The 19,611-nt window shown below is 44.9% G+C and overlaps 1 protein-coding gene across 2 annotated transcripts in view; it reads left to right on the top strand.

Moving 5' to 3' along the window:
* ABCA1 (ATP binding cassette subfamily A member 1) overlaps positions 1–19,611 on the top strand; it is a 92,658-nt gene that overhangs the window by 50,375 nt on the left and 22,672 nt on the right. For both annotated transcript variants that reach the window (XM_021379420.1, XM_021379419.1), the window contains exons 8-20: positions 4,460–4,546; positions 9,061–9,301; positions 9,897–10,036; positions 10,714–10,830; positions 13,859–14,047; positions 14,939–15,144; positions 15,227–15,403; positions 15,875–16,097; positions 16,325–16,546; positions 17,150–17,354; positions 17,873–17,986; positions 18,444–18,615; positions 19,157–19,288. In XM_021379420.1, coding sequence (XP_021235095.1) covers positions 4,460–4,546; positions 9,061–9,301; positions 9,897–10,036; positions 10,714–10,830; positions 13,859–14,047; positions 14,939–15,144; positions 15,227–15,403; positions 15,875–16,097; positions 16,325–16,546; positions 17,150–17,354; positions 17,873–17,986; positions 18,444–18,615; positions 19,157–19,288 — 2,225 coding nt within the window. The remainder of the gene's footprint in view (positions 1–4,459; positions 4,547–9,060; positions 9,302–9,896; positions 10,037–10,713; positions 10,831–13,858; positions 14,048–14,938; positions 15,145–15,226; positions 15,404–15,874; positions 16,098–16,324; positions 16,547–17,149; positions 17,355–17,872; positions 17,987–18,443; positions 18,616–19,156; positions 19,289–19,611) is intronic.

Raw genomic sequence — 19,611 nt, 5'->3', positions numbered from 1 at the left:
ATTATTAGCAAATTCTGAACAGAGCACAGTTTTAAAAAGAAAATTACTACAGCTGCACAGTGGAATATATGAGGTCTGAATGTCACAGCAGTGCAAAAGAAGCTTTTTAAAAAAGGCAAAACCTCAGCACTTGTCTTTTCCTACCTGCTCATCTCTTCTATCCAGAACAGCCTGAACTTTGCACAAATTGGACTAGTACAGTTAAGATAAAGGACTTCCAATTAAAATTGCAAAGCTAGAAACCTTCATGTACAGTTCATCCTCTGTGTGACTTTTATTTAGCCTGCTCTCTTGGGTGAGTATACAGAGCCAAGACGGCAGAGGCTTGGAGGTTCAGGTATGCCTCCTTTTTCTCTGTCACACAAGGACCTATTTGGGTTGGGCTGTTTTGGTGGAAACACAGAAAATCTGCAAGTGATCACAGATCCTCATGGCAGAGGATCCACTTTCCTTCTAGATGGAGTATTCACTCCACTAGAAGCAATACATGTTTATAAAAGTTAAATTCCATTTTCCCAGACCCATGTGTCTGTTTTCATCCATGAAGCCCTTGTGCCCAACCGTAAGAACTGTAGGCCTTAGGACATTTTATAAAGGCCGACTGCAAGCTTGTCTTCTTGAGGTTAGTCTTTCACTGGAGGTACTCAGTGAAAATGAAGTGAGTCAAGGTAAGCTATTTGGAGAAAAACAGCAAAATAGAACATTTAATGCCATGTACACAATTTTTCCTTTCAACTTTCTGTCTGTGCTAAACCAACAAGTTATCCTGTGGAAGAACTGTGCAATTTGGGGAAGGTTACAGGCACCCCTGATTATCAAGAGCAGTGTCAATAAGTCAGAGATATTCCAACAGACTGGTGGTGTGGTGGGAGAGGGGTCTTAGAGCATAAAATTACATGCCTGTGCAACAGCTTTTACCTTTTCAAGCCTCTCCAGTTTTGTGAACAACTTCAGGGGAGGAAGTTAAATGGCAGAGACAATTGAAACTGCTCCTATGGGATTTTGTCTGCACAGTGCTTCTCAAGAAGGGCTTCACTATGTTCACTTCCAGTGGTGAGGGTTTATATTATAAAAAAGCCATAAATACACTGTGGCTTGTGTACCATAGTGGTCCTTGATGGAGCGTGGGTGAGCACATGAAAATCCAGTTGTTCTTTTCCCTGCAGTTGGTATTTTGTCATATGGTTAGCATGAACTAAGCATTGAATAATAAATGCATTTCAGTTGAGAAAATGGCTTTAGAAAATGTAAATACATGCTGCAGTTGAGCTTGTGGCTTTCCTTGCTTTTTTGAGTGTTTTCAGTCAAGCACAATGACATCATGATTTCAAGCAGCTGTACATTTGGACTTCCACTCCCAGGAAACAAAAGCAGAAACATAAAGCATGTGATTTTTCTGCAAAGTTCTGTGTTAAGTTTCCGCTAAGATCAGCATAAAATTGTGATAGCTATTTCGAAGCAAACACAGTGGAGTGGTGGTGTTGAACAGAGGCATTTGGGTGTTATTATGCAACAAATAACTGGATTATGTTATAACTTTCTGGCACTTTGAATACAGATGTATTCTCCTGCATGTTAAATGGTTGTGTATCCCTTCGAGCAGGAGAGGACAGGTGTGTATGTTCAAGGCTCCTCTTGACTGTGCAATCAACTCTAGTTAGCTGAAGTATTTCCCTAATTTGAGTCCTGTAAGTGCACACATGCAAGCACAAAGTGCAGTCAATGCGATGTGTAACTCCAGAGTACTAAGAGATTTGCGTGCCCTAAAGGACAAGTCTAGATGAAGGCAAGAGTTAGCAGCCGCTAGCACAGTAATTGTACAGGGCAGCTCTGTTCAAAACCTGTAAGAATTTTCTTTCCGCCATGTACATGAGAAGACAGGTGATGTTTTCCTGCATTTCATTGGAAAACAAGTCATTATCCCCACACTGTTCTTGTACAAGCACCTAGTAAACATGCAGTCACTGTGGGAGCCATCTTACTTTAGAAGTACTGAATTTAGAGGGCACTTTTGAATGTGATGAACTACTGAGAGCCAATACAAAAAGTTATTTACTGGGGAAACTCATGACATTTCAGGGTCAGGTTTAAAAACTCCTTGAGTGTCGTAATTCGTATGAATCTTGCATACTGGATCAGACTAAATTTCTGTTCAGCTCTGTTTCCCTTGAATGCTACTCCAGCAGTCCTACTTCCTCAACTACTACTAGAATCTCAGTATTCAGTAGATTTTGGTAAGCTTTTTTCCTTCATGAAGTTTTCTTAGCCTTTTTCAAAACCATGCTAACTTCTGTCTTCAGCATTGCATAACATCTACATAATTTCTCCATTTTGGCTGGGTTGTCTATTAAGTAGTTCCTTTGGTTTGTTTTAAACTGATCTTAAGAATGGAAGTCCTCTATTCTTGTATGATGAAGCACAGTGAGCAGTCATCCCTAATTAAAATTCTCCATCCCACTTGTAATTCTGCAGACCTCTGTTATATCCTCTATTTGTCATTACAGTTTCTATTGGAAGAACTGTGGACTGTTGTTCTTCCTTCAGTAGCCATTCATATCTTAATTGTGATTGTAGTCCTTTTCTGTACTTGTAGTCTTCTAGAGGTGGAGGATCCAAAATGGCGCATAGTTCCTGAGAAATAGGAATGAGCTGTGGATTTATATTGATGTTGACCTGTCTTATCATTCTATTTTTAAGATCTCATTCTAATTTTAAGATCTCTTTTTTTGAGTGACAGTAGATAGTTCAGAGCCATCCGGGGATATCTCAGGGTACAACTGTCTCCTCCCTATGTACTTTACTTTGCAGCACTGAATTTTATCTGGCATTTTTTAACAGTATGTCAGCATGAGGACTTTCACTAATCCTTTGCAATTGGCTTTTGACTTTCACTATTCTGAACCAGTTAGTATCATCAGAAAACTCTTCCACATCCGCCCTATCCCTGAATCATTTTTGAATACATTAAAAAGCACAAATTCCTTGCAGACCTAGATGAGGTGTATGGAGCTGACCGGGCTTGTCTACTGCATTAATCTAGGACGTTCTCCCTCATCTCATTGCTGAAGTGGTAATGTAGCTACATAGCATTGATATTTGCTTTGTTCCTTTAAAAAATCTTGATTCCTTTAAAAAAAATGTTGAAGGTCTTAGCCTGCGAGAATTTGAACTACTTTTCTTCTGGCTGAGATGTGTTATGGTTTATCTGAACCTTAATGCCTGTGTTCAGTAGAAGTTACTGAGAGCTTCCCTGAATTTACAGCTGCCTTTGGAGCAAGCATGAACTGAGCAGTCAATAACGTTAGCTAGGTATAAATACATCGGCAGCAGATCAGTGAAACAGTGCCCATTTACACCAGCTGACACTTACCAGCTCATACTACCCTTCAGCATATTAGCTACAACATGTGAAAGTCTCCAGACTTTGCTTCCAGAGATTGCCCTGGGGAAGATAAGAAAATAAAGGGCTTCAGCCCAAAAGATCTCTGCTAAAATCAAGGGTCTCGAGTGTTCCTCTGTGTGTCACAATGCTCTAACTTTAACATGCTTTCAAATGCTGTAACGTGGTTATGAATGAGAAATCTTAGGAAAGGATTTTAATCCTCATTCCTCTGAAAAAAGGATTGCGTCCACGTTTTTAGGCTAGAGGGTCTTGATGCTTCTCTTGCATGAAATGTTTCACATACATAGCAGTGCTTTAACACATGCAGAAATATAATAGAAGGAACAAAAGTAAAACCCAGGCGCATCAGTTACATGGAGAGCAACTGTAAAGAAAGAGCTGTCTTCAGTGGGTCCCCTAAGGCAAGGAAATCCTGGAGCAGTGCAGTTTCCAGAAAGTTGTGCTATCCATCTCTAGAAAGCTATCACTATTTCTCTTTTGGTGGTGTAGCAGTTACTTGATGGAACGTGATTCTTTTAAAACACGTCCTTGATTTAGTCTGAAAATGTCAAGGCTTGATGGGAGATTTTAGGTGATGAATGTCAATCTGAAGGTGAGATGTACTGTGTGGCAAGATTTCTGAGCTGTGGAGTCCTGCTGAAATCCTTGTCTACCAATTGGTATTTCCCTCCCTTGTATATACTTGGTTTCCCCTTCCTAGCAGTGATTAGCAGGATTTCAGATCTGTTGGCATATTGTCCTACAGGCTGTCCTTGTTCTCTGACCTGGAATACAAGCCATTCTTTGTGCTGTAAGCATGCATACATGCATGTAGCATGTTACTGGGATGGTTATGGTTATCATGGCAAACAGGTGTCTCTGTTGCATTATGGAGCACTGAAGCCTGTGACAGCTTAATCTCGAGGCTACACAGAAAGCCAACTCTGTTTTCCCCATCAATCACTTTGCCTTGTAAACAGTCCTTACTGCCTTTCTTAACAAGGCTGTTTACAGTGATTCAATTTCCTTATTGGTGCCTGGTAGTGACTTCCAGTTTCTTTTTCTCTCTTCTTGCAGAGACAATTTTTTTTTAATTCCTCCTTGCGGGATCTCTCAGAAACTGTGGAGGCTTTGAGGGACAGCCTGGGAAAGCTTGTCAAGGAGGTAAGTAGCTTCTTTGTGTCAGAAGCATACCTTGGTGTGGTGGATGTCCTAATCTGTTGTCAAGTACAAGGAGTGCAATTCTCCTTGGTGCAACTTGGAGTCAAATCCCTTGCTGTTTTTGAAACTCGCTCATCATCCTACAATGAAACTCTCTGTATCAGTAGAAGTAACATCCCTATGCTACTCCTCAGTGCACAGTACTTCAAATTACAGACACCATAGGAGTTTCTCAGGTGTATGGCTGTAGATTGGGTCCTCCCAGGAGGTGCATGAATTAAGTTTTCTGTGGGACTTACTTTCTGAGTAGTTGCCTTTGCAATGTATCAGCTGACTAATAGTGCCTTGCAAAACTGCAGAGAGAGGTTTGTCTCCTTTCTAGTTTTTTCAGTTAGTTACCAGCCATGCCAGGGGTTTTCTCTGGGTTTTGCGAGAATATGGTGTGGGGAAGATGTGATGTATACAGTTTAGCAGCTACAGGGTGCTCTTTGCCAATTGTCTTCGGAGAACTAGTATTTGGGGGCAGAGGTTGTGTTCTGATCTGATTTGTGGGGCACCCAATGCAGTGGCATCTCAACACTGGCAGAGAAGGGCTCCACCGAAACATAGAGGTTTGCAGAGGCACAGTGGCATTATAGAGACTGTGAGTATTTGTTTTTGCAGGTGAAATGATGGATTAAGAAAAAAGCCCTGCGTGCCTAGTGTGAGTCAGAAGTCCAAAACCATTTTTTATCTTCTGAGCCAGAAGCATATCTTGGTTGCTTTTGGTTGGCTCTGACTTTGAGGCTGAAACACTGCTACTAGGCAAAAACATTTTTTCCTTCTAGCAGAAATCGCAACTATCTAAACCGAACCATGCCTCCTCCTCCCCTCCGCAAGCCTTCCAGCCTGCGTCGAGCGAGCAGCACGCAGTGAACGGCAGTAACCCCAGGCTCACACGGAGGAGCAGGTCACTCAGGGTTAGTGTGCGGCCCTCCCACGGAGGACTGGCTGCGGAGCCAGCACCATGCCTGCCAACAGCCCCTGGCATGCATCCCACGCCAGCCCAGAACCTGCCGCTGGCTCTCAGCTACAGAGAAATTAAGGTGATTCCAGGACCAGCTTCAGTTAAGACCATGGCAGAGCTCTTGCTGCTAGCTGGCGGGGGAGGCTGCCCTTAAGAGTTTGGTTACAGCTGTTTCCCGTTACGTCATTTAAGCTTGCCTTGTTTTTTGCTTTTTTTTTTTTTTTTTTTTTTGCCTGGGATAAAAATAATTGAAACCATGTGATACTCAGTTTGCTGATGTGGCTGAAAATGTCCTAGGGTAGCATGCCTTTTGCTTGGCAGCTGTTTTGGGTAGGACTACCTTTTATTCTGCCCTGTTACTGTGCAAACAAAGGCATCATTTTCCTTTGCGTGCAGCATGAGCTGCTCCAGATGGCTTGACCGAAAGTTACTCCTTATTGTCTGGCAGGCTGATTTCTGTGTGAAAGGGAGGGACTCACTCACTTGTTTCACGGGGCAGCAGCTTGAGGGAGGGGAGGGAGCTATTGTTTGTGCCACGTCTAGAAGCCTTTCTAGCAAGGAATTTTAATTAGAGAAAGGTCTGAAGAAAATGTTTGTCTCTTTGTGTGGGGATTGGTTGGATCTCTGTCCCTGTGCTTCTTCAATCAACCCAGAAGAGCAGATTAAACTCCGAGAGCAAGGGCAACTGTGAAGAAACACCCAGTCAGGTCTGATGCTGGGAGAGGTAGTTCAGTAATGCTTCTAGTGGCATGAATAGACCAGCTCTGAAAGTATTGAAATATATGAAATATGAAAGTATTTTTATGTGTAATTTTAAGATCTGATCTCTCATCTAGTATGAGATTGCTGGTGCCAAAGATGAAACAAAGCTGCTTGCTCAGACTTTGTTTTTAAAATTACACATGAAAATACTTTCATTAATGCAATCCCTCTGCCAGATAGTTAATACTCAGTATGTTTGTGGCAATTAGCTGTGCTTTCTATTTTTGTACTTTACTTATCCTAAGGAGCTGATAGCACTTTAGCTAAAGGCGTTGGCTTTTTACTAAGGAAAAAATCGGCTGCTCTGCCTAAAATACAAAAAAACTCCCCAAGGTGACCCTTGGAATTGGAGACTCGAAGTGTCACACCTGAAGCGTGGCCTTGGCCTTTTAGGTTAGAAAACATCAAATCCAAAATCCACATGAGCATATTTTACAAACAGCAGCTGTTGGCTTAGGTTTTTGTCAGTCGTGTCCTTGACATTAGCATCCTGACAGTCACCCTGAACCTGTGGAGCCAAGCTGATTGGCACCAGGGTGCAGACAAAGGTAGAAGGGAATAATGAGGAGAGGAAAGGACACTTGAAGCAAGTCTGGATACAAGCTCCGACTCCCCAGGTTTTAGCTGTTCTCACAGCTGTCTTCCATCGTATCCATATGTCATGTGTTTGGGGGCAGCTAGAAATAGAGACTCCTTGTGTACGTGACGCAAAATAGCTTTTGTTTAGCATCAAGATTTTTTGTCCAGATGTTGGCACATACAAAACATGCGCAGTACTGCAGATGAACACAAAGGGTCAGGCTTACCTACAGTGTAAGGCCAGAAGCACTGGCTGTGCTTACCTTGAGTGGAGTGGGATTGAGCTACAAGACACCATTGCTTTCTGGGTTGTCATTAGCTGGCTTTGCCAACTGTCCCTAGATGTTGAATATCTGCATTTTATTTAAACAAAGGTGTCCAAACCAAGACAAGGTGAGCAAAATTGGCAACAGGGCTTCGAGTGACTCTGAAAACAGAGCAGTTGGGACATCAGAAATTGTTTCCAAGATGCATCTGAAGAGTAATTGCGAATAGGTGTCTCAGCAGCTCTCCCTGCCCTTATTAGTGCATGTCGCTATTCTGGGCAGCACAGCAAGAGCATCACAGTACATGTCACCTGATATTCGGTAGCAGTCAAGAAATCAGATCAAATGCTGGAAAAGATTTAGATAAGGATAGAGAACCACCTGTGGAAGATGTTACCACAACACCATGTGAATGCATGGTTTGCCCTTCTGTTCAATATGGAGTGCTGGTTTAGGTTCTTTGTTTCCAGAAAGCAGTAGCACAACTGGAAAAAGTTCAGAGGAGGACAGTGGAGACATGTAGAAGTGGAACGACTTTAACATAAGGAACAAGGAGTATGCTGGTACTCACCAGCCTGTGAAAGGGATGAGTTGGGGACATGACAGCGGTGTATAGAATTGAGTGGCCCATAGAAGAAGAGAGTATGAATATTCTCTCTCTCTGCTGGTGCAAAACATATGGCATTGAATGAAGCTAAGAACAGCCAAGTATAGGAGAGGGAGAGGAGGTTCTTTCCAGTGATGTGCTAGATGCTAAATGTTTGCAAATGTTCATGTTTACCATGGAAGACATTCATTGTGTGTTAGCAAATAGAAGTTCTCTGAGCTGAAAATAGTGGAATCTGGCTAGGGAAGTATCTGTTCTCTGCTCTGCCTATTTCCTAACATCTGCTTGCTGTCACCATCACAGAGATACTGAGCTAAACAGACTTTGAGTGTGTATGAGCATACCTCTGTTTTCTCACATCCCCAGCCAGTCTGAGAATAGAGGTTCAGTGTAGCATGAAAACAGTGTTTGTGGACTTGCATTGTTTTTCTACTTGCGGTGAGCCAGGACATATCCCTGAGTATGAAGATGTTAATACAGTGTCTGAAGCCAAGTACGTGGTGCTTTTGTTCATGACAGCTTCTGCAGGTTGTTGCTGTACCAGATAAATGAGTCCCAAAGTGCACATCTTCCCAGCTAGCCATGAGTGTTTCATCGCTGTGCCAGGTGTCATGCAAACAGGACAAGAGAAGGCTTCTCACTGTGGTTGGCTGCATATGGTGTGGAGAAAAGACTTACACTGCAGTTGGATCTGAGGCTGCAACTGGGCTTGTTTTCAGGGGCTTTCTGGGAATGCTGTTGACAAAGGTGAGGGAGGTGCTGAGGCAGGGGCAGCATTACTGACCTAGGAGGTCAAACTTTCTGCCTGGCGTAAATCGGGGGAGGCTTGCTGACCTCGGTGGAATTGTGCCAGGTGATGCCGCCAGCACTCCAGGGCCTGCAGCTCAATAAGGCTGGGTCTGCTGAGCTGCGCTTGCTCCATGTTACTGCCTTATTCCCTTTTCTGCCTCACTCAACCCTGGAGTGAGAGGACTCTGCTAGAGTGTGAGCTGTTGTGCAGCCAAAGAAGTGACTTCCATGTGAGAGCTCAGGGAGAGCAGGAATCACACACAAAATTGCATGAGAAAACTTAAAATAAAGAGTTTGACAAGGGCATAATCTTTATATATGTACACAAGAGACTATGTTTTCCCCCTGTGATGGAGGGAAACATGCTTTCCCTGATCTCTCATTTTTAGTACTGCATCCAGTGAGATTCAAAAACAATGGGTGATTTGAAGGAGAATGGCAGGATCTTTTCCCTTCAGTAATCCTGTTGCAATCCCCATTTCCATTCTTCTCCCCCTTTCTCCTCCAGCTGCTGAGCATGAAGAGCTGGAGCGACATGAGGCAAGAAGTGATGTTCCTGACCAATGTGAATGCCTCAAACTCCTCTACACAGATCTACCAGGCTGTGTCACGTATTGTGTGTGGCCATCCTGAAGGTGGAGGGCTCAAGATTAAATCCCTCAACTGGTATGAGGACAACAATTACAAAGCGCTGTTTGGAGGCAACAGCACTGAAGATGATGTAACTAATTTCTATGATAACTCCACAAGTAAGTGTAACCCTGTCATGGCGTAATGTCCCATCTACTCCATGGCTGCAATGACTGCTGTTTTCCAAACTTGCACTGATGAAAGCAAGTGATCCTGAGGGTCAGCATACCCTACTGTTTCATAAGAGTATGTACATGTTGTCTGAGCGGCCAGCTGTTGCTTCCTGCATGTACTCTGAAGGGCAGGGAGGGTATCAAGATGCAAGGGATTCTCAAGGGCCTTGTGTAGAATTCTGGAAGGCTACGTGAACACTTCCCATAAAATGGATCCACGGTCACATGCAGCCTTTGAAAATGTGTCGTTTTTATATGCAGATTTTGCCTGTGTCATGCAGTGGATTTTTTAAGCTGTGCAAATGAGTTTGCCTGTTACTGGTAGAGACTGTGCAGATTCTCTGCACTTGCTGAGCAAACTGTGAAGGCTAAGGCTGAAAAGCGCGTTTTGTGGAGCTTTGCAGCAGAGGAAGTTTTTTGTTTTAAGACAACTGTTCTGCTGTCAGCTCTGACCATCTTTAAAGTGCACACAAGTGGGGCATGTGCCTCCTGCAGTTGTCACAGTGCTTCTCAGCTGCTCACCCCTTCCTCTTCTCCTCAGCACCCTACTGCAATGAGCTGATGAAGAACCTGGAATCCAGCCCACTTTCCCGAATTATTTGGAGGGCTTTGAAGCCTTTGCTGATTGGGAAGGTCTTGTACACTCCAGACACACCAGCCATAAGGAAGATCATGGCTGAGGTAACTCTAACTGTCCTCTGATATGTAGTGTGAGGTATGTGCTCTGACTGTACAGCTAAGCTGCTCTGTGTTAAATTGAGCCCAAATGCAAGCCTAGAAAGGATTGTCCACAAAGCACAGTGTCCCTAGTCTCTGGCCTCCCATGCACTTGCTGCCAAAGGCTCAAGGGAAAAAGGCCAGGCTGAACTCTGTTTCTAAATCTTGCTGGAAACATTTCTGGTGGTTCTTTTTGATTACCCACAGGCTTTGCAACTCTAATGTGGGATTTGAGACTGGGAAAGACCTTGATAAGCCATCAGGTGTCTACACTTCCACTGCCCGCTTGTCAGCTGATCCTTAATCATTTCTGTTTGTGGCTTCACTAATGTTCTCTCTAATTCCCCAAACTTCCTCAGCAAGCTTTTCTGTCAAATGGGAAGGGGCTTCCTCTGTGTGTCCTTCCTCATTCTCCACCAAGCTCTACTCAGCCACAGGCACTCCCTCTTGTGCCACTCCCTCTTGTGTTTTTCCTTCCATGTGCATGCAACTTTTCTTACTCCCATCCTTGCTGAAGCTGAATTGCTGTTTGAGTATAAGCAACACTCAGTACTTCTCTTGACAGGCCAGCGCACCCTCTCAGCCCACAGTGGATCTGAGCCATATTTTGAAAATAACCTTCCTCTCTTCTTTGCCATCAGGTGAACAGGACATTCCAGGAGCTGGGAGTGTTTCGTGACCTCGGGGGGATGTGGGAGGAGATAAGCCCGAAGATCTGGACATTTATGGAAAGTAGTCAGGAAATGGATCTGATTCGGGTAAGCATGTTGTTCTTACCAGAACCATAACCATCATTTTCTGCAGTCAGTGATGAAATATTTATCTTAGATAATGCTTCTGTGTTGATGTGGGCAGATAAATAGTATGCACGTGATCCTCTTTTTGAAACAAGTTGTGACTGTACCAGTCTTGCATTGTGCTAAGCACTCCTTTGTTTAACAACTTTCTGCAGTCAGGAGCAGAGCATGTTTAACAGCTGTTTCTAATCTACCTCTGTGGAGAAATGTGTTGTTTCTTCCACACTGTTGCCCTGATGCTCTATAAATATCTGGCTGATGGTATTTTTGTAAACTGCGGACCTGTGGAGCTGGTGACACATTCAGCTGCCAGTGCTGTGCGCTCCTCTGTAAAAACTGCTCTCTAGAGCAGCTGCTTTCATGATAGCAACAAAGCAAGCTACTGTACGCCTAGATCAGACCTTGGAAAGTGTCGTGTGGCCTCAGGCTCTACTTGGGTGCAATAAGATTTGAATGGTTATTGTTCTAGAACTGAGCCTAGATGCCAGGTGATCATGTGGCACAAACCTTGTGAAAACTTCTTTTGGGTTAGCATGGTACACTTAAGTTAGTAATAGTTGGATGTCACAGGAGAAGAGGAAACATCATCCTGTGGCTTATCACTGCATAATATGCTATGCTTACAAGATCATGAGCAAGGGGTTTGGAGTCCTGTTTGGGTTTGACATGCTTTCTGCTAGCCTGTTGGGTCCCCAGAGCATTGTGCCTGGTGTAAGACATGCATTACTTGTTAAAAGTACAAGAAGCTTAGTTCACACTGCTTCCCTCAGTTGTAATTCTGAGGAGTGAGTCTGCACTTCTGTGCTGGGTGGGTGCTACACAGGTATCTCTCCCTGGGTCGTAAGCCTTGAAGTTCTTTCTTAGTTTATCCCAATCATGATGTGCAGAATAGTCTCTGATCTGTCTCGTTACACTTCCCTACAAATGGGACATACTAGAGAAAACAGTGACATCGTTTTCCTTATTTCTGTGCCTCTGCTAGTTTTATGAAAGTTAGTTCTGTAGATGCTGGTATCAGAGAGAGATCTCAGATGAGAGAGAATCAGACCCAAACTATTTGCTGCAGGACATGCTGACAGAGTCAGGATTCAGTTATTGGTTTGCAATTGTGTCCTGTAAGTGAATGTTCCTGCTTGGTTGTTTTTTTTTTTTTTCTTTTTCTTTTTTCAAATGAGTCCAGACTTTACTGATTCTGTATTTTTGCTTGTTGTTACAGTGGCAGGGGTCCCTTTGCAGTCAGCTGCTGCAGTTGATGAATGCAGCAGTACTTTGTTGTGAACACCTATGCATGACCCAGGCAGAATCTTGCAAGGTTTGTAGGTGCAGCATGGGTCGCTTATACATGGATAGGCTAAAACATACAGCAGACTGTTTGAGGCTGCTCTCTTCTGCTGTTTGCAAGACTCTGAGGCTGGTGTGCTGCTGGGTGATTGTCACCTCCCAGCTTTCTGGACTGTGGAAACTGTTGGGTATATTTCATTCTGCAGAAGTAGAGGAAAGTACTTTTTTCACTGATCTCAGGCACTTGTAGCCTGATGCTGCTGCTAACTCCAGGGAGGACGAGATGTGCCCCCTGCCCTGAGCTAACGTTCATTTTTTGTTGCTGCTGCAGGGATGATGAGGCTGAGCCTCTTGCCTGCAAGCGTGGTGCCCTTGCTGCAAGTCAGAATAGGGTGGGCCAGTCTCCAGAGATGAGTGCAAAGAGGGGAGCCCGTGCGGCTGATCCCTGTTTGTTCAGATTTCCTCTTCGTGTGCTCTCCTCTGTCAGCTTGGCCTGATCTGTTTTCCCAGTTTGTGATTCTGTTTTTGTAACCATGTGACCTAGTGCCTTCTGGCTTGTTACTAACAGCTGCACATGGGGAAGCTCCTCACCTCTCCAATTTGTTCTTTGTTCTGGCAAAAATTCAATTTCCTGTTTGTATTGGTTACAGTTTTTAGTTTTCTGTTTTGTCCTGGCTTTTTTTCTCTCCTTCAGTTCAGCTGTATTCCTTGCAGTTAATGCTACCTTCTTACCTGCTGTTACATTGCTGCTGATGGGTCTCAGTTCTGCTTTAGTGCCACATGCTGCAGCTTGGCCTACAGCGTGTTGCACATACATGTAGTGGGGCCACAGCTCATCCTCTGGAAGCTGGGAACTAAACCAGGTGAAAACATCACTATCCACAGGAGGAGAGCAGAGAGGCAGGTCATCATTGCTGTCCGAGGCTGTTTCAGCTGGTGTCAGTGGCACAACAGAAAAGTGCATAAGAAAGCCTCCTGGCCTTCAGTGCTGGTATTTCTGTTTAACAGCTGAAGGACTCAGCCCATCTGTGCCTTACCCATCTCCATCCCAGTGGGGAGCAAAGACTTTCTCAAAGAGGCCAGCAGAGCTTGGCAACTGCTGGTCAGCCAAATGTGTCTGTGAAGACGTTTCTTCTTTCTCTGTATCTTGCCGGTGCAAAACCCGCTGGCATGTGAGAAGTGGGGAAGGCATGGATAGGGTTTTTCTGTCTTCTTAGCTCTCTCCTTCCTGAGGAGCCCGGGACACGGCTGCCATCTAGGGCAGAGCAGGGCCTGGGAGGCAGTTGCTGTGTTTTCCCAGGGCACAGGGATGTGCATAGCTCTCTGCTGTCCTCTCCATGGAAAAGAGGAGGCAGGACATAGAGACAGCAAGCCAGGCTGCAAAGCATGCCCGACAGCTTGTTTGTGGCATGGAAGACCAAGAGGTGCCCAGAGCTGTTAGCTCCCGGAGTCTGAGCTTCTCAGTGTGGAGAAATAGACTCACACTATTTTAAAAAGGGCATGAGTAGCAGTGCAGGGAGACAAAGGAGACAGCTTTGGGTAGCAGACAGCAAAAATTAGACAACCTGGCTGCTGGGGAACCTCCAGTTTAACGTCAGTGCTTCCTGTGCTTTTTCAAAAGACAATAATAGTCATTTTCATGACAAGATGGGAGATCCAACAGTAATTCTCAAGATAACTATTTCTTCTTTGACAAAAATAACTACAGACGCTGCTGAAAAGCAAGGCTCTCTGGGACCTGCACTTGCCGGCTTCCAACTGGACAGTGGAGGATGTTGCCCATTTCCTGTCAAAACATCCAGAAGAGTTTGAGACAGATAATGGAATGGTGTACACCTGGGTGGATGCCTTCAATGAGACAGATAGGGCTATTCAGACCATCTCCCGCTTCATGGAGGTAAGGTTGTGCTATATCCCGGGGACATAAGGTTGTGCATCCCCAGGGAGCTGGGGATGGCTGCAGCTGGGATTCTGCTCACTGGGAAGGGTGGCTGCAGGGAAGGGAAGGTCAGTGTTCTTCAGTTCCTGTTCTGAAAATTACCAGGCTTGGTGGGGCTGAGTGCACAGTGTGTTAGAAAATACCATTTATTTGGGTATCTTAATATAGCTGTGAGAACCTAACTTTAGGCGTTTTTCTTGAAGCTCTTGCTTTGGCATGTGGTTTTTCACTCTGTTGTTACTGGGCAACTGAAAGTGGCTGCATGTTCTGGCCATGTAGCAGCTCATATTTCTGCTTGGGGCTTTAGCTGGGGCCCACACTGGAGCTAGCAACTGCTTTAAGATGGGGGAGATGTAGCAAATAATGCATCTTACCTGCTTGTTACTCAGTCACCTTGGCAGATGAGTGCAAACAGAAACAGGTCTTGGCCTGCTGGAGGCCTGATCCAAAGGCTTTGGGAGTCTCTCTGATGACTTTTTAGAGGCTTTGAATTGCACTTTGCTTATTGTTATCAGAGGAAAATAAGACTTTATCTATTAAAACGGATGCTTGGTTTGGATCCTATAGCTGCCACTACAGTGCTTCCTAACTGCTTGTCCAGAAAATACCTTTGGGTTATACGTCAGTGACGCTTGCTTGCCTGGTGAGTGACCAGTAAGCAGGATAAAACTGTATCTCTAGCAACTTGCTGGGCTAGTGTGAGCCGTTGCAAAGTAGTCCAGCACTGCAACCTTTCCTCGGATGTGGTGTTAGTATTACAGAGTTCTCCTTTTTTGACTCTCCTAAACTTAACAGTATGTTCTGGTTTAACCTGATCCCATAAACACTTCCAAATCTGTCCCTCTCTAGTGTGTCAACTTGGACAAACTGGAGCCTGTGGCTACAGAAGTCCGTCTTATAAATAAGTCATTGGAGCTTCTGGATGAAAGGAGGTTCTGGGCTGGTGTTGTCTTCACAGAAATAGCTCCTAACAGCACAGAGCTCCCTCAGCATGTGAAATACAAAATACGCATGGACATTGACAATGTGGAAAGGACCAACAAGATCAAGGATGGGTGAGACATGACAAGCTGCCTTGTGAAGGATTTCTTACAGGTTTTGAGGATTTCTGACTGAAACATCTTTTTCCCTTGACAGGTACTGGGATCCTGGTCCCCGTGCTGACCCCTTTGAGGACATGCGCTATGTGTGGGGAGGTTTTACCTACCTGCAGGACGTGGTAGAACAGGCCATCATCAGGGTGCAAACAGGCACAGAAAAGAAGACAGGAGTTTATGTGCAGCAGATGCCTTATCCATGTTACGTGGATGACATGTATGTGTACAGACTGCTTCAGAAGCCTCCAGGAGCATTCAGGGTTGGGAGGAATGGGCTTTAGTCACTCTTCAGGCATGACTTACTGTGTCCCTATTATCACTGTGGGAGCAGATCTCATCTTCCCTCATCCCTGAATTAGGGCTCCTGTATGGCGCGCGAAGGGTTTAAGATATGTTATCATTTATGGAAACAGTTGAGAATAGTCCTCAGGAAAAACAGCTCTTTGTACCTGCTCTTCAAGGGAGCTGGAACTACAGCTGTCTCCTACTCAGGGCTGGTGTTGTACTGTAGACCCATCTGCCTCACTTTGTGGTGAGACACTGATGCTGTGTCATACTCTGCGTGCACTTAGGCTGCTTTGTGCAGTGAAGCCTTAGCAATCACTGTACTTCTCTAGCTCTTGAGTGGTACCCACAGTCACATTGATATTTCTCACTTTGTTCTGTCCCCTTTCCTTCTTGTTCTCAGATTTCTGCGTGTCATGAGCCGTTCTATGCCTCTCTTCATGACTCTAGCCTGGATCTACTCAGTGGCTGTGATAATTAAGGGCATTGTGTATGAGAAAGAAGCCCGGCTAAAGGAAACAATGAGGATTATGGGCCTTGACAATGGCATCCTTTGGCTAAGCTGGTTCATTAGCAGCCTCATCCCTCTCCTCATGAGTGCAGGTCTGCTGGTGCTGATCCTCAAGGTGAGCTCAGCAGTTTGGTCCCTGACAGCAGAATCCAGAGCACTGATGCACAGTGGCCTCTACTGGCACAGTGGGGAGGAGGTGGTGGGTGCTGGCTGGTCAGCAACTGTTGTACAAATTGCAGCAAGTCCAGAATCCCCTTAGTAAGCAGTGCTGTGGGCCTCCTTGTACTAGAGCCATTTCAAAGAGCCCTTTCAAAGCCTGATGTACCTGTTGTTCTCTTCCAGATGGGGAATCTGCTGCCTTACAGTGACCCTAGTGTGGTGTTTGTTTTCCTCTCAATCTTCGGCATTGTGACCATCCTGCAGTGCTTTCTCATCAGCACCGTGTTCTCCAGGGCCAACCTGGCAGCTGCCTGTGGAGGCATTGTGTATTTCACACTATACTTACCCTACGTGCTGTGTGTTGCCTGGCAGGACTATGTCAGCTTCTCACTCAAGATCTTTGCGGTGAGTCTCAAGGAAACTGTCCAGGGCACTGGGCCTCCGCCTCTGTGGCACTGAATCGCTCTGTAGTTGGACACTATTAATTAGTGGGTAGGGGGAAATGGGAGGGTGATTTTCAGTGTAAGAGTTTACCAGAGCTGGGGTTGGTAAAGAGGCTGATAGAACAGGGAGGATTTTGCTGACTTCGGTAGAAAAGTAATTCAGCTGCATTAAGTTCCCTTGATCTCTCTGTATGCTGTGGTGCTATAGCACTGGATATGCAAGGTTGCAGGAGTCATGTGACTTTCTTCTCCACAGCGCTTCTTACCTGCTTGGAGATGGTGACCTAGTGGTGTCTTCCCTTGCATGAAAGTCCAAGCATAATGGAAGAAACAGGAAAACAAACTGATTTCTAGGGAGTGATCCAGCAGAAGTTTCAGGCTTTTCTTACTTGAATGGAACAAAAGTAGTTTCCCAGTCCCTCTCTGTAAATCTAGTCATAATTCTTAGACTTCAGACTTTTCTTCTAGGGCCTCTCGACTGTTTCCTTGAGTCCTGCACTAGAGATGAGGTACCCAGTTATTGAGTAGTTGTAAAAACATGTGTGTTCATGCCTCTCATTTGCAGAGCCTGTTGTCTCCAGTAGCCTTTGGCTTTGGTTGCGAGTACTTTGCACTGTTTGAAGAGCAGGGAGTTGGGGTTCAGTGGGACAACTTCTTTGAGAGCCCACTAGAAGAAGATGGCTTTAGCATCACCACATCTGCTGCGATGATGTTGTTCGACACATTCCTGTATGGAGTCATGACCTGGTACATTGAGTCTGTCTTCCCAGGTGAGATTTGCTTCAGGGAAGGGTCAAAGCTTCACACTTTCATGTCCCACGCCTTTGACAAGGGGCAAAACAGATGCCTTTTTAAGCAGAGCTGCAGAAAGGTCATGGAGGAAAATCCCATACCACCAGCACAGAACTGTTGTGGCAGCTTGTAGCAGTGACTGTTGCCCAGCACAGAGATATGCCCTATTGTGGTGATGGCTAAGCTAGCCCCGGGAAGTTTGGTGCATTTTAGCTCTTCATTTCTATGAGCTGCTAATTCTACAGGCACTGCTAGAGGAAGGGCATTGATGGTATTAGCACCACATGTGCTAATTCTAGCATAGAACCTCTAACCCTAAAATGAAAATTCCGGAAAAGAGATTACTTTTACCCCAAAGGCTGGCAGTAAAGATCTTCTTAGCCCTGCCTAATCTGGAGGCTTGCAGAGGGTGGAATACTTCCCTTCTTGTCGTGAAAGCTAAAATGAAAAAATGATCTGCTGCAGTTGGGCTCACGTAATGCTTTTCTCTCTTTAGGCCAGTATGGGATTCCCAGACCCTGGTACTTTCCTTTCACAAAATCCTATTGGTTTGGAGAAGAATCCCAGGACAGGCAACACCTTCATCCTGACCAGAAGGGGCCCTCAGAAGGTAAGCACTGGACTTGGAGAAAGCTGCAGTGAAGTGCTGAGGTCTCCTGCTTTGGAAGGAGAGTTCAAGGACAGCAGTACTAGCCTGGCTAAGGTGAAAATCGGTTATCCGTTTGTTCTCAGTTTGAGATCAGGTGTTCAGAGAAACCCAAGGTACTTAGCCAAGCAGGTACTCTAGCCTCAGAGCTGTGAGTTCCTCTAGTTTCCGCTGACCATAGTGACACTGGAGATTCCTGTGCTCCTGCTGCAGTTGGTAAAGTAAAAAGAACTAACAAGCAATTTCTATGGAAGGTTTCTGTCACTGAGTAAGAAATGTGGTCAGTTACTCATATAGCTCATTTCTCCATGGATTTCTGCACGCTTAGGGGAATGTGATGTCTCTTAAAACTCCCACACAGTTAAATGATGCTATTTAAACTCATCATATCCCCTTCTCCTTTGCTCTGCTTTCCTTTCAGTCTGCAAGGAGGAAGAGCCTATGCATCTCAGTCTCGGTGTCTCCATCCAGAACCTGGTAAAGGTTTATCGTGATGGCAAGAAAGTTGCTGTAGATGGTCTCACACTGAATTTCTATGAAGGGCAGATCACGTCATTTCTGGGCCATAACGGAGCAGGGAAAACCACTACCATGTAAGATTAATGTAATATTTTAATATGGTGGAACTATCTCTGAATATTACTGTTCCTGTCAATATGATGCAACTGCTGTGCAAGTGCAGTGGAGCTCCCCTGATGGTGCTTCAGTGATTTCAGAGGAGCTTTGCTGATTTACCACCAGCTGTGCAACTGCTTCATAAGACGCACAGATACAGAGGACTGAAACTGGAGGTCGTTCAGGTTGGGGCTGTGCCTGAATGCATCTGCTGGCAGCACTTTTTAGTAATCCCATTTGTGATTCTGACTTATCAGTGAAAGGAAATGAGTTGAGCTTGAAAGGATGGGAAGCTTTTAGAGAAAAAGATATTTCCTTCAAGCACCACCATGTGGGTGTGCTTTGATCACCGCATTAAAACCACTGGAGCCAATTTTTCATCCATTACTAATATGCATCTCTCAGACTACTTCCCTGATCCGGGAACTCCCAAAGGCTTTCACTCACTCTTCACTCATCCATCCTATCACATATAGCAGCCCCTTCTTAGTGCTGGAATCTATTGTCTTTGTCCTTCAGGTCCATCTTGACTGGCTTGTTCCCTCCCACCTCTGGTACTGCCTTCATCCTGGGTAAAGATATCCGCTCGGAGCTCAGCACCATCAGGCAAAACTTGGGTGTCTGTCCACAACACAACGTGCTGTTTGACTTGTGAGTAGCATCCATTAAATGCAGGGCTGGTGCTATTGAAAATTCAGGTTCCTTAGGAAACACTACTGTTATTTGAGCTAAGACAGCTGTATTGTTAGTGGTATGGGTAGTGACAGACAGCAGGGTGGTGTGAGACAGGTACAAGAGTGTTCTGATTGTTAGCGGGTTCATATGTGCCTATGAATTATTGACATGACCATACACTCTCATCTTTCTCCTCTCTTCAAAGAAATCTGCTACACTGAATGTGTCTAAGTGGTTTCACAGTGCCTGCTCAATGGGGATGTTATGGTTACTTGGTTGAGCCCTTTAAAGGAGTATTA

The sequence above is a fragment of the Numida meleagris genome, chromosome Z (genome assembly GCF_002078875.1).
Source record: "Numida meleagris isolate 19003 breed g44 Domestic line chromosome Z, NumMel1.0, whole genome shotgun sequence".
In the NCBI taxonomy this organism is placed as follows: domain Eukaryota; kingdom Metazoa; phylum Chordata; class Aves; order Galliformes; family Numididae; genus Numida; species Numida meleagris.
Note: the sequence above shows the minus strand (reverse complement) of the source record. Positions and strands in the feature narration are given on the sequence as shown.